The sequence below is a fragment of the Varroa destructor genome, unplaced genomic scaffold (genome assembly GCF_002443255.2).
Source record: "Varroa destructor unplaced genomic scaffold, Vdes_3.0 BEIS01000001.1, whole genome shotgun sequence".
Classification (NCBI taxonomy): Eukaryota; Metazoa; Arthropoda; class Arachnida; order Mesostigmata; family Varroidae; genus Varroa; species Varroa destructor.
The window spans coordinates 11390101-11405241 of NW_019211454.1; the positions used below are offsets into that span (position 1 = coordinate 11390101).

The 15141-nt window shown below is 39.2% G+C and overlaps 2 protein-coding genes across 2 annotated transcripts; both read left to right on the forward strand.

Moving 5' to 3' along the window:
• Positions 1-469: 469 nt before the first annotated feature.
• Positions 470-5684, forward strand: LOC111254374 (peptidyl-prolyl cis-trans isomerase-like). The gene is made up of 2 exons (XM_022815129.2): positions 470-965; positions 4020-5684. The coding sequence occupies exons 1-2, from the start codon at positions 615-617 to the stop codon at positions 4443-4445; spliced, it is 777 nt and encodes a 258-aa protein (XP_022670864.1). The 5' UTR covers positions 470-614; the 3' UTR covers positions 4446-5684.
• A 5931-nt stretch (positions 5685-11615) lies between these two features.
• Positions 11616-14013, forward strand: LOC111252487 (beta-1,3-galactosyltransferase 4-like). The gene is made up of 2 exons (XM_022810481.2): positions 11616-11826; positions 12447-14013. Exon 2 carries the CDS (start codon positions 12663-12665, stop codon positions 13608-13610), a length of 948 nt encoding a protein of 315 aa, XP_022666216.1. The 5' UTR covers positions 11616-11826; positions 12447-12662; the 3' UTR covers positions 13611-14013.
• Positions 14014-15141: the final 1128 nt, after the last annotated feature.

The following is a 15141-nucleotide window of genomic DNA, read 5'->3' on the forward strand; positions in this document are numbered from 1 at the left end:
TACAACAACCAGTGTACCCTACTAAATATATTCACAGCCACACAAAAAAGTGATACGCCTAACCTATTATATAATAAAATTCCTTTATATCCATGTACGAACGGATACAACTCGTATTTGTGTCAAACAACGTCTAAGTTCTGTTTTTTTCTTAATGTCTCCATATAGGACGGTCGAACAATAGCAAGTTTCGCGGGCTATAACACGTCCCTCACGTTACACAGAGACTTGCAACTAATATATATATATATATATGTGTATATATATGTGCTGCGTCTGTTGTGCAGTACAATATACATGATCAAGCCACGCCATGTTCAACAGCAACGATAGGACGACGCCAAATCTTCCATCGCTACCACCGAGGGCGCTGGGCGTTAGCTTCCACTATTGGATGGTGTCTGGTGCGAATGTACATGTGTCCCCCTAGTGGCTTGCCTCCTGAGATGCTGCGCTGTGAACTTCTCAATTTTTCTGCGCACAGCCAACTAGACCCGTTTTAGACGACTTGTGAAAAGTCACACTGTGTCTGTTCATTGTTCGAACACGTTCGTCGACCCATTCTGACACGACGTCCTCTAGTTTTTAGTTTTTTCGCAGTGTCCTATTACTTCATGGCGATGTTGCTACGTAATGGTGCGCGTGGCGCCCAGATCACCGCGCAGGCTTCTGCTGCTTTTGGCCTAAATGGCGGCGGCGCGAGTTGCTGTTTTGGCTCATGGGCGAAGGTGAGCCGAGGCCGTTTCTATATTAACAGCGGCAGCAGTAGCAGCAGCATTCAGGTTAGCAGCCGGACATCAACAGTCAACGGTGTGTGCCTGCTTGGTTCACAGCTCCAGCAACGTGTTGCAGGTTTTGCTTCAAAAGCATCGCAGCAAAAAAACTCAGCAAAAATGTCCGGTCTCCCTCGTGTCTTCATGGATATTGAGGCCGAAGGCACCAAGCTTGGTCGTATCGTTATGGAGGTAAGTGTCATCCTGGGACCATGTTTGATTTGACCGAGTAAGATTTGTGTTGCCATCAAAAATTCTACTAGTCCTCCTACCGGCGTGGCCCGCGTTGCGTTTCTTTTTGGGTTGAGCCGGCATCCTGCGCTTGGTTATCTAAAAAGGGGCTGTGTTACGCCGGCGTGCGGCCACGTTTCTATTTGCTAGTCGAACCTATGCAAAGAGCACCGAGGCAATGTGAATCGACGCTGCCAGCTAAAACAAAAAAATTTGCTCGCCTATAATTCGACAATGAATTTTGTGTATTATCATATAATTAATACGGCCGCTACACTTTTGGCGCTGTTTTGACAGTTAAGCCTAACTCTATTTTCATCTATAAGGTACCGTGTACGGCGGTCACTCTAGGGGCGGCTGGTGGGTTCAGCGGGAGCGTGCTTGTTCTAGAAGTCTCCATACCTTACGCATTAAGAAATTCAGTGCGTTCGCGCCTCACGCTGTCATCGGCCGCATCGATGATTATTGGTAATCGGCGTTATGAGAAAGAGATGGTTGTAATTTTTCGCAATACCCTTTTTGTCAATCAGCAGCAACAGAGATACTAGCTGCCGACAATAGAGAGAGAAGAAGACTGCATCTATTTATGGCTAAATAGACAATCAATTTAAAACAATACAGCTAAATTATATGCCGAATAAAACGCCTAGATGAACAATTTGATCCGAAGATCAATGAAACGAGATGGAGCACCGGTTTGCTCCAATGAGACAATAATTTCAGGGAAGCCTGCCGCGATGGCTATCAGCCACGCAGAACTGTACTACTTATTTATATATCTGCTCCGCAAGCGAGTAATCGTGATTTTATTACAATATTTCTACCAATTACGAAATCAAGCGTTTTAGATTCACAACATTTACGTTTACAAGATGTGCAGTATACGATGCAAGCAATGACTTCACATTAGGTATTTATTCCATCAAATTCTTTTTGCATTAGTTATTGACGTATCTTTAGCTTGTTTTTCAACTTAACTCGATTTTATTTCTTCACGTTTTACTTATTTTTCCAGCATGAGAGGAGCAACAGAAGTTATTACTTCGTTTCTCTCCAATTGTTGTTCATTGTATGGTGCAATGACGCTCAAGCTTTGATGACTGAGAGCAGAGACCTGTGTTACACGCACAACCATCGTTGACTTGTCCGCCCACTTTTCATCAATGTAATTAAGACGAAACCGCTGTCCAGTTTGTGCGTCGTTGAAATTTTTAGCAAGACTTGCTTTTCGTGTGATTGTGGTCTTTGTTCGAGCGAGCGTGTTATCGATCTGGGGGTTGCTTGTATAGCCGGTTAGCTTTTTAACCACGAAGACAAGACCCGCATATGCGGAAGACATACACAGACAACTGCACGAACGTGCACAGTCCCAGCCTGTCGGAGGGTATGTGGGTGACTCAGTGACCTTCTATTTTGTCTCATGTTACAGCATGTTGTGGGTACGATACGATGGAACGGTTAGTGCTGCTGCTGCCACCGCCGTTGCGTATGCCGAGATTACCCCGTTGATAATTTGTCTACTATAATTATAAATCTTCTATGATGATATAGCTCGCAGGTGGAACAGAGGGAAAATGACAAAGCATTGATTTACTAGGACCACTACTTCTGTAGTACTGCAACCTACGCTGCCATTTGCCATCATCGTCGTGACGAACATGCTTCTAATTGTTTAACTACATCACATTATAGTACAAACAAGGCTGTGCGAGCGTCCGAGCATAAAGACATAAAGCAGAGCTGTGTTGTAGGCATCGACTTTCCTTTGGCGCTCATTTGAACAAACGTTTTTGGATCTGCTGTGGCAGCGGCAGACTTGCCGGCGTCATCGTGGACTGCTTTACCGGCTTTCGCTTTACAGCAATGTAGCGATAAACAGGCAACAACTTAAGTATACAGGTAGCACCAACAGTATATTGAAATGACTCGGAAGTGTAGTCGCGTATCCACACAGAGATGATGGCATGTTAAGTTATCTAGTGCCCTGTGCAATATTTTTGTAGGGAAAGATTCCGTGTGAATAGCAACGATAATCATAACAGCACCAATCCCAAAGATTTGATGCTAGTATATGCTCGCTGAGACATGTGCCGAGTACATTTTTTAGAAACTTGCGTGCCTCGAATTTAGGTTCTCGCTATTATTATTATTATATTTATTATTTTGGCCAATATCCGTTTGTGTATGTGTATTTAATGATTTGTGTGCAGTCTAGTAATTTCATTCTTGTGCGTCCGTATGATAAGGTAGTCGCTCGCTTTGTGACGTAATTTGCGCTGTTTCGCACGTCCTGAAAAAGGGTCCGTCCAGTTGTACACTGCCCTGCATATTGCATCCTAACCAAGACTGACGTGCAACCTACCAAATTGTTTTTTTATAGTAAAAAGTCTCGCGTAGACACGGTTTTTGCCTTTTCCGCAATTTCCACTATAAGCAATGATTGAATTAAGCAATGATCGAAAAAAGGACCGGAGAAGCAAGGGTTACTACGACTACGATATTGCTGATATTAGTAGAGAGCGCCAACCAACGTTGCCCCTAGGCCGGAAGGAAAAAAGGGGGTAAGATTGGAATATAGAGGCAGTGCCGGGATCACGTTTGTTCCTTTTTTTTTTGCTTCAAAGGCGGTTAGTCTGCGAGACGCCCACGATAGTATGGTATCTATTTGCTTCGATATGTAGTGTTGTTGATATAGTGTACATGTTATGGTGGATCAAGCTGTGATATTACGGATAGGTTCTTTACAAACTTCAGTAGCTGTACATACGTATATTATTTATGGTAAGTAAAAATGCATTAGGTGATAAAGAGACTATTATTTCAACTGGTAGCATGTCATTGCTGAAATGCAATACTGATAATCTTACAGAGCTCTAAATAACGAATAGTTCGATAATTAATCATTCCGAGTAAAAATCAACTATGTGGTGCCCAAATGTATAATTAGCGGTTCTTTTTAAAGTTTACTGATCAGTTTGTTTTTTTTGCTATTCTCGCACCTTCTTCGATTTGCAGCTTCGCTCTGACGTCGTTCCCAAGACCGCCGAGAACTTCAGAGCGCTTTGCACTGGTGAGACTGGCAAAGGATACAAGGGATCGACTTTCCATCGTATCATCCCTAACTTCATGTGTCAGGGCGGCGATTTCACTAAGGGCAATGGCACTGGTGGTGTGTCGATCTACGGTGAGCGTTTTGAGGACGAGAATTTCACTCTGAAGCATACCGGTCCCGGAATCCTGTCGATGGCCAACGCTGGCCGAGACTCCAACGGCTCGCAATTCTTCCTTTGCACCATCAAGACCCAGTGGTTGGACGGTAAGCACGTTGTCTTTGGCTCCGTTGTCGAAGGCATGGACGTTGTTAAGCAGATGGAGGCTCTCGGGTCGCAGAGTGGCGCCACCAAGAAAAAGGTTGTCATTGCTGACTGCGGCCAGCTTTAAGCAGATGTAACCGTATCTTCTGCTTCCTTTCCCATATGACCATCTCTTGTTCAATAGTAACAGATACAGCCACAATTCTGAACTTCACCATCACTTCAAGAACCATTAACAACTAATATATATATACACCACGCAAAATAGCTGTAATGTGTAACATCTACAATAAATGTCCTGGCATTGGTTGCTCAAGAGCAACGAACGAAAGAAAGAAGGATAAAAACATGAAGAAAAAGGGTTCAAGACTCCTCACCGCGTCGGTGTACTAGTCGCTGAGGACCCTTTTTGCTGCATGGAAATTAATCGAAAAGAGAATCGGGAGGATGCCATCGTGCCGCCATCCACTGACAAGTTTGAGCGAGCAAGGACTATTTTCCATAGGAAGCGTAACAAGAACAGCAACCAATACAATAGCTAATCTAAGTACATACATCTACACACACAAGAATAATACAGGAACCAAGCATCAAATCAAAGCAGGAGGCGGACATATGTCAAAAGTGCTACAGCTGCCAGTTTATGATAATTATCACATGATTAATATCATGGTAACTTCCGTTGTGTATCCGCCAACAAACCATATTACTAAATGAAGACAGCAAGCAATTAAAAAATCAATTTTTGTTTAGTTCTTTATCTTAAATTGATAAAAGCGAAATAAAAGTAATTTCATGGTTAAAGGTAGACGTTCCGCTGAACTCAGACTGAAGCGTAGTTGTTTTTTGCCCTTTGTTAATGGAATGACCGGGGCGTAGTTCTTTTTTGCCCTTTGTCAATGGAATAGGTACTTGTCACGTGCTCCTGACGGCGACTTCTCGGCTGGGCAGGCGTTAACATACCCATACCTATGGGATGGGCTGTTGGCATTCCCTACGTTCTAGATAATAATGCTAATGATAACGATTTAATACTGATGATAACGGTTGGTCAGTTTTCTCTTAGATGAAATCATCAATAGTTAAGAACCAAGAAACACTTAATAGTAACGACAGCGACAACCTACACTTGATACTCTTCCTCACAGAAATATATACAAACAGCTTTGATGACTTCAATTAACAAAAATATAAACAGCTTGATGACTTCAATTAATAAAAAAATATAAACAACCTGATGACTTCAATTGACTTCAATTAACAAAAATATAAACAGCTTGATGACTTCAATTAATAAAAAAATATAAACAACTTGATGACTTCAATTAATAAAAAGACAGAAGGAATTTCCTTTTTTCTTTTCGAACTGATAATCTTTTCATTAGTCTTTGTGGTGGCCTCTCATCGTAATTTCTAGGATAATTGCTGAATAATACTGACCTTATAGATCGGGCATTTGTAGCTAATATAGGTGACTCTATATATGATTAAGCCAGGTGTACCTCCGAAGCTTATAAGGGCTCATGCTTGGGTCCTGTTCCACTAGGTTTCAGAATGGACAGAATGCGAGCTTAGGTGCTCCCATTACATAGCAAGAGGACATCGCCCAGCTCCCGTTAGGATTCGGAATAGCAGAGACCCATAATTCTCCATTGTCATTGACAACGTTTTATTTTTGCTGTGCGGCAAGTAGAATACGGAGACAAAGCTTGACGTGTGGTGTCATAGAAATGGTTCCTTTCGGCGCAATATAATATTTTAATTAGCAGGTATTTTGAGATTCGACAGTTACGGTTGGTAGGCGGATTAATTTGCGGATGTGGGTTAAGCTACCTCCCGCATCACTAAATTTGTTTTTAAAATGTTTTCTGTGCAGCATAAATTTGTAATTATGTGACCCTTATATTTAAATCAATATATTGCGCCACTGCTGGGGTGCCGTTCTATTAAAAGAACGTCCAATTTGACGATACAACGTTCCAATCGTTGATGAGCTCCCACATAATGTTGACATTCGAGTATTCCTTTTATTCGAATTGATACGCCATGACTTTTGCGCAATTAGACGAAGCAATGTAAGAGGTGACTTTTTAGTGGAACCGTCCGGGATGACAACTACCCATACTGAAGATCATTTTTTCGGGGCAAAACTCGCGAACAGAATGAAAACCACCTTCCCTATATCATATAGTTCCCCTTTTTTAAAATAGAAACTGTATTGTATCGCTTGCAAACAAGTTATGTCTTGAAAAATCGCGACGAGCAAAATTACAACTTGTGTCTTTATTTGAAGATGTTCGAAAGATCATTGAACTCTTTTAACAAAAGAGGGAAAGGGTTTTTAGACAACCAGAAGTTCCTTGCGCAAAAATTCAGTTAAAATTACCAAATATAATGACTACATAAATGTTATCGCTAGAGCAAAAGCTGATTTGTTGAAATTCAAAGTGAGAGTGGCATAATGCATCATTTAACGAGAAGCCAGAATTGAGAGTATAGACGTGTGAAGACTGGTCACACGTCGGGTTTCAAAATTCTTTTGTTATCTACACTTCTGCACAATGGGTAGGAAAGTGAAGAAAATGTTGTTTCGCGTTGTCACTCTGAACAAACTTTAAAAAAAACTGTCCATTCCTTCCAGGAGAAAACTGAAATAGAAGTACTAGGAAATCCAGAATATATGTTTAGCCTAAATATATCATATCTAGTCTTGCGTCGTGCACTGCATATCGGTGAATAAAGTAATCCAAGTTAATCTTAAATTAAAATATCTACATGTAACTTCTATAGCTATGCGGTATTTTCTAGAATCGAAACTTCCATGTATCATCAAGCGTGCGATGAATTCTGACTGATATCGATTAACTTATTGAAGGATTAGCTTAGTACTATCGATGTTTTCTGTTCCTGAATTTCTGAATACTCTTCGATAGTTTAACTTCTCAAAATTGTGGAAGATTATGGATTCTCAAATACAAATTCACTAAGCGGTTTACTTTTTAACTAATGCACTATTTGTAACGAAATAATCCTAAAACTTAAAATACACTATGTTGATTACAAACCACCGTTTAGTGACAAGAATCCTTATTAGCAGAGGTAGCCGGTCTTACTTAAAGTTTTCCCATTAATAGAGCTTTCTTATTCTAAGTCTATCTTTCAGGCCCAACATAGACTACGGGGCATAATATGAATGTTCGTAATGGACCGAAAATACCAAAATTTTGCATTGGAAATCACCTGAAATATATACTGACTGCTGGATATCTCAGTTGCTGCTAAGCTAAAAATTTAAGCAAACGAAAACATGTCGAAACCTTTGAAAAACAACACCATGAACCGTTAGCTATTACTGTAAGTGAGCGTGGCCCCACTTAATTTCGCTCGTCTTAAATTAGGAAATTACTTTCTATTACATAACGTTTTCTTAAACAATCGACTATTAATTATTAATTTGAGTTTCAAAGTAGTTCAAAAGTTCACTTTTTGAGGTAGCTGAGTTGGATAGCTGTTCCGATGTCAGCATTGGGTTATTACCTGACCTTCTATACTTCATGGTATAATTGAGGGCTATACTTCATCCGCAATAAAATTAAAAGCCAACCGAGCTTCGCTTATTTTATTGAAGTAAAATATATAGAGCCTGAAAATACGGTAAAAAAAATTAATAGTCCACCACGCACCTGACTTAGTACGGATTCTCTGTAGACGCCAGCCAAAAACCTTGAGTTCAACTCGAATGTCGAACCTCGCCTTCATCTGTTACCATTGACGGTAAGCCTTCTAACAAGAAATAACGGTCATGCGTATTTTTTATATTGGGCAAATATACGCATACACGTGCAAGGTAAAGCCACTGTAGATAACAAGAATCGACAAATGCGATTGAAAAGTGCGTATCAAGCTGATATAGAAAAACATCTAGATGCACATTTTTACACCAAAGCAGTCTATTATGAGTAGAAGAAGATTTAGGCTACAAATCCAGTTACCCATTCTGATCGTTTTAATGAAACGAGAACGTGTAATCTAATATTAGGGAATAAATTCCTTGAAAGTAAAGTCTACAATAACCAAGTATTTTTGCAACAGACGCCACACATGCAGGTCAAATAATCTGCATAATAGCATGCAGTTCGATCGTTATAAAAATTATCAGATTTCACTTTTGGTATTATAAAGACTTGAGTAATAGGTTTAGAGCAAACATGAGCTGTGCTACCTTGAAGGTATTTTTGGTAACAGAGAGTCCATAATAATACACCTTTGTGCGGTCTTAGTTTTTTCGCTGGCTTACGTACAAAAAACCTTCATTGTGAGGGCATTTAGATTACGTGTACGGCTCAGTTTATGTCTTGCTGCTTACGGTTCGCCTGAGTATTTTTAAAATTTTCGCTGTTTCACATTCACCCTTCATATGACTTGGGCGAAAAATAGCAGAAAAAGGATATTATGCAGAGGAGAAATAAAAATAGTGGATTAGATACTTTCTCGTAGAGAATATGCGTTGTACGAATATCCTTCCTAATTTATATGTGAGTGACTTGTGCACAAGTACTGAACTGTTCCATTCTGCACAGCAGAATAGATCAACCGCAGCTGTAAGTATTATTCACATGCAGGATCATCAACTACATATTGTACAGTTGGCTCTTGGGTAAGCTCTTCAAAACTTTGTGTGCGTATTTGATTCTATATCATGCATCCTCTATTACGCTATGGCATGTGAATTTAATAAACTTTTCAACTATGCGGCGCCAATAGATTAAATTTAGCTTATAAGTACTTGAGCTTCTACAAACGTGCAAATCAAACCTGGTTGAGTTTACTTCAGGAGAAATCAGTTTTGAAGGAAAAACGTCTTTTACCGTTGAAAATCAATACTCAATGGTCAAGTTCTTATCTTTTGACAGTCACAGCACTGGGTCATCGAAGCTTGAGGAAAGCTATAGGCAAAGAGGCTTTGAGTAAAAACACAATACGTAAATAGTGCAAACGTTTTCAAAATGAAGATTGGAGTGATCCGTACCAGCAGGGCGGTGGCCAGATGTCGGGCACCGAAGGATAAGAAGGCACTGCCGTTGCGCCGAAAAGGCTTCTCACGAAGGCAGAACGTAGAAATTACGAACTCTGTCGACTAAAACTGACATTTCACATATAACATGTTGCAGATTTATAACCCATTTTTTTAACCCAAGTGTAAAACTGAATCTTATTTAGTCTAGGTCATTGGAAATGCGTGTGGTGTGTTACATGTGTAGTTTGCGGAATCAATGAAAAGCCCATCCAGTGTATACGATAACCGTAGACAAGTTATGATTCAATCTGCTGAAAAGAGACCAGACGAGAAAATGGCGTCGCTCTAGAGAAAAACCGAGTTCGGTAACAGTGTTCCGTATTACATGAGTTCCTTTAGGGGCTCATGGATTGTTGGCACAGTAATAGAAGGGTCTGATTATTTAATGGTAACGCCACACTTTATTACCATGCCTCAGTTACTTCCTGGGACGAACAAATAAACTACTAACGTTCATTTCCATATACTCATTGTGTGGATCTAAGTTCGTGGAATTACAGAGCTTTTTATGCTCTGAAGAGGGTAACTCATAAGCAGTGATATGCCGTTATCAATTTACCTCAAGAAGCCATAGATCGACGAATTAAATTTGGAAACGTAGTATATGACTGTCCAGAAGCTGCCAGAGCGTGTGTACGGAAGAACTAAAAGGAAGCATGTCTAAGTCAAACTGAAAAATTCATCATCCTAGCCCAAGCAATTCAAAGGTTATTCGATTTCAAAATCCGTCGGATTCACTTGTAACAGTCAAAATTTTTTTATTATGCATCGAGGCCATCGACATAACAAACAGGAGGACAGAACGTATACATAAGGTAGTCGCCAATTGTCGAAAAGTTAATTACACAGCAAATTTTTTTATCATTATGTAGACCCGAAATAGTTTAGGGGATCTAGTATAATAGGCATTTGAAGACATACTAAAGATGGTGTGAAAATTGGACCTCCTTAAAAGCGTACTTTTGGCTCATTTCGCAGCAAGCGTAACGTTTATAGCAAACGCCTATGAAAGCAACAAAGTGAAGCAAAATGAAGCTATGTACAGTACGCCGATATGGATACAATTAGCTCTAATTATAACGTATTCGGAAGGGCTTCGATCACATCCTAGACTATAAGTTTCTTGCACATGGAGGATGATAGTGCAGAAAAAAGTTTAAAAAGTTTGTAAATACATTAAGGCGATTAGCGACAACGCCGGTAATTAGCTTTGGAGTAGATCATTGTAAGCACTTATAAAACACATTCTTAAATTTTGTAATATTGATAGCAATAGTTTTTGTTTTGTTATTTGGACCTTAATTTAATCTGTTCATTATATGGACAGCAAGTCCGTTTTGACTTATTTAAATTATAATTAGCGAATCTAATTTGGAAAATTACAGAGTATGAGTAACTATAACTGCACTTTTTGTTTACATCTAATTATCAATGAACTCTAAAACAAAAACTAAATAACATATTCTTTTTCTCTTAGCATAGATGTCAGAAATTATTACCATTCTGGTCAACATAATCCTAGTAATTTCATATGTTGTTTTTGCGTAATATGTAGATTTACAATTGCCTGATGCAAGAATGTTAATTAATTGTACCATTTAATTTGCATGCAGCTTTATCGCCCTGAAATTCTTGCGAAAAACTGAGCCTTGGTAATAATTTTTCAAGTACCCTTCATAGAAGTTTTTTTTTGTTTCGGATTGCCTTTTTTCGTAGCAATATTGTTATTAAAATATAACTTTTAAATTTACAACATCTTAATATGCGACAAACACTTGTTTTTCCTATTCTAAGTTCACGGCGCAATTTTCTTACAGATTTTTATCAACTTTTCATCCGATTTATTGTAACTGTCATTGGTGGTTCTACCTGAAATCTTCTGCGATGTTATCGTTATAGGCATGCTACATTAATATATTTTCTATAGTATTCAAAGACAGATTTTTTAAAAAGTCAACCCTCGTCCACTCATCATTGTCAATCAACTACAACTTGAGTTGAAAGAACAATCAAGTTAGGACCCATTCATTAGGGTATTAATATTTCGGTACACTGTATTTTTATGAAAGCTGGTATGAAGAGCTTAACTTGTACACGAGGCATCCTGGTTTTAAGGAAATAAATCTTATCTGCGATCAACATAAGAGAGCTCCATTCCAGTTGCCTGCCGCTTTCAAAAGCCGATCCTTTGCAACGTCGGCGACTTCGTTGTTCTGGCAAAATAAACAATGGCAACTTTGAGATGTTTTGCCTTCATACAGAGCGCACCTTGTTTCAGCTGATAAGCTTGAATAATCATAACCCATTGTTTTGACTAGGTATAGCAAGGCGATTGTTGAAAGCATCATGCGGCGTTAAACTGTAAGAAGTTCATAGATGTCATATTTTCGAGTGCAACTTCTTGCTATTGAGAGTCTGTAACCACCATATGGTAAGTACAATTTAGTAGAACCTCACGAAGGGGCTGGAGGAGCTGGAGGAGAGTTTTTTTCTTTCTAGTACAGACATCTGTCAAACTTAAAAATTTCATAAGAGAGAAATCTACGAAAGAGTCCAGTCAATTTTGCATCACCAAAGTCTACTAGCATTTTGCGCATGTACCCGAAACAAATTGGTATTTCTAAAAAGATGTGTAACAACGGGTTTGAGCTGTCTGCCAAATTGTCAAGCACATTTCTTCCACATGCTTCAAAAGCAATTTCGACGTTTTTTCGTGCGACTGTTCGTTGACGTTCTCATCAAGGGTTTGCAACTATTATGGTCTGAAGGGTTGCCCTGTTTTTATATGAAAAGCATAAGTTGCTGAAAAAATTTATAACCTATGTCGTAACGGTGATACTGATATTGAAATGAAGGTTCTCGTTTTTCAAAGTAATTAATATTGGTATGTTCCTTGCTAGGTACTTTTACTAGCCCAACATTTTCCTCAAAACAAACAAATCCTCTAAAAATGTTTTAGCGTTAAATGATGAATCAACCATTACGGGCACTTATAACATTGCTATAATAATTGAGCAATGAATGTACTTTTATGTATGTCACAAATTTTAGGTAAACCGATGATCGCCTTGGAGGCGCAAATTTCGTCCATAGGCATAGCGGCATCAGTGCAACGGATTATATTATGGAACGTCTTGTACTATTGTTATTGTTTAAATGGGCGTGGTCATGACGATACATCCCGCAACCCTTATTGCATAGTATAATTGTGCGCTATCCTACTACGTCTTTCTGAAGTTTCCAGTCAGCAACACGCATTCGTTTTGGATGTTCGACCGTGCAATGCGGCACTACCGGTCGATACTACTAATAATTTATTTAATTTGCATCCTAGTTATCTTCATTATTATCCCTATGTTGAAACCTAACAATCACTTTGATGGGTTACAACGAAAGCTACCTAGGCAATCTAGCTCTTGGAATATTGACTTGCCTGTACTAATCCAGCCAGCCGTACTAAAGTTAAATAGCATTATTCTCATGTGTGTCACCTCAGCCCCGCATAATCTGAATAGGCGTCAAGCAATCCGCGAAACATGGGGCACCACATCGAGTATTCAGGTCGTTTTCCTATTAGGCGTTTCTGCAAATCATAACGCCCGCGAACTTCAATATGACATCAATTTCGAAGCCCAAGCATACGGTGATGTACTGCAAAATAATTTCGTCGATAACTATCGAAACTTAACATTGAAATCTATCGCTCTAGTTCAATGGGCCAAAAAGTCCCGTTGGCCTGCCCGTAGAGTCGTCGTTAAGACAGATGATGACGTGTTCATTCATACGCCTCGTCTTCTATCATACCTGGATCACTTTACAGACGGCAATTTGTACGGCCGCCAATTAACAAACGCAAAACCGTTACGATGTAGAAAGGCGGTATGTAATCACACTGAAGTGACGAAAGATGAGTACTTCCCGGACACATACCCACCCTATCTACAAGGGCTTTTCTACATATTTTCAGAAACTGCGCTTAATCGAATACATGAACATATGTTTGATCCGGCTTTTCTATTCATTGAGGATCTGTATATAACAGGATTGGTCGCTGGACGAGCTGGGGTTGAACGTTGCGCGATGCCAAAAGAGAATGTTATCAATAGCGAAAAACCGGACCATAGAACTTTATATAGGTTGAAGAAAGATCTCCTTGTTCAACATCACTGCGATCCAACAAAACTCAGACAGTACTGGAAGCACATCCATTCATAGGTGCCAAGCAAAGCTGCATTTAACTATATTATCACGTTCATACGAGAACATATGGTACGCTTGTCGCTTTTAACCTTCAGTATTTTCTATAATAAAACTAGGAAAATAGGAACTGCAGTTGAATCGTATTTTATTATATATAAAATAATAGAAGATTGGTTTATATATATATATATATATATATAATAGAAGAAAGGTTTTGTGTAATTTTGTTTACTTTCCTTTCTTAAGTAATTATTTTTAAAAAAGGAGAATGGTCAGACCAAGCAAATTTTAGAAGAACTTTTATAGCAAAATCGTGACCTCGATGAGAGCTATGTTAAGCTGCAACATTAGACACTCGTGAAATCCTCAGTCAAAGCTTTTCGCAGGTTACTAGTAAGGCACTTGCAAACAAGAATTTTTTACAAAATTTCAAGGTTAATTATCTGAAGCATTAAACGTCACCTGGATCCATCTGACTTAGGAGGAATACTTCGGCCTGGTACATGCTGCGTTAGGACAAAAAATAATTAGGACCCGTAAATAATTTCACAGCATTCTCATTTTCTTTTCTGAGTTAATAAGCCATACAACTTAATATTCACTGATGGGTCTCTATTAATTACCACCTCGCCTCAACGATGAGCACTCTCACAATTGGAACTTTTCGGAAAACAGACCCGGATCATGACTGCGGATGCCGTCTGTTTGCTTGGTACAAAAAAGTCCTTGCACAGCTGTAACGCAATTTGGCAATGAATAGTGACTTAGTCGTCCTCTGCAGGTATGGCATACTTTCTTGGTGACGAACTAAACAGTAATAAGGCTGGTATCATAAACCTGATAGGGATAAATCGTGTGCGCTAATTTCGCAATACGGGCATAAGAATTTTTACAGATATCTCTTAACGAAAAAGGCACCTTGATCATGATGAGTTATAAATACGTCGACAGCGCTAATGGAGAGACATTTTTCTGGGGGTTGCGTGGTTATAAGGCTAAACACACGTGCCTTGTAGCTTGCGTAGTAGTTTTCAAAGAGTCCAGAATCGGAGATTGTCACACTCTTTAAGCCAAGGGTAAATCAAGAAAAATGCTTTGAATGGTATGGCCTTCGTGAATACACTAGAAAATACACTGGTGACGATAAACGGAGTGTTGGAACTAATTTCGTCGCTATCGAAAGCTCACCAGCCATTATCACAACACGAACGTTTCTCAGTGATACTATCCACAAAACTTGCACGTGTGCCAGCTATGCGCACAGCTAAAGTCGGCTGTTGTTTTTGTACTTACGCCAACCAGCGGGACCGACATCGTAATGATTAAATTAATGAGCCTAATACATCATAACCCTTCATCTTTACCTGATATAAAAAAGGGAATTTCGTAAATTATTCATTTGACATTTCAGAAACGTTTAGATATGTCCCGCAAGTTTAATTTGTATTATTGTGAGATGTGGTATTTTTACATAAACACAAACGAGCGAATTTAAAAATATATTTGTAGAGTGACTCTAGGGTATAGCCTAAACTGAGAGGCACTC

Coding starts and splice junctions, on each gene's coding strand:
- LOC111252487 (XM_022810481.2), top strand. CDS start 12,663: ATGTTCGACCGTGCAATGCGGCACTACCGGTCGATACTACTAATAATT.
- LOC111254374 (XM_022815129.2), top strand. CDS start 615: ATGGCGATGTTGCTACGTAATGGTGCGCGTGGCGCCCAGATCACCGCG. Junction 966..4,019: donor TTGGTCGTATCGTTATGGAG/GTAAGTGTCATC, acceptor TTCGATTTGCAG/CTTCGCTCTGACGTCGTTCC.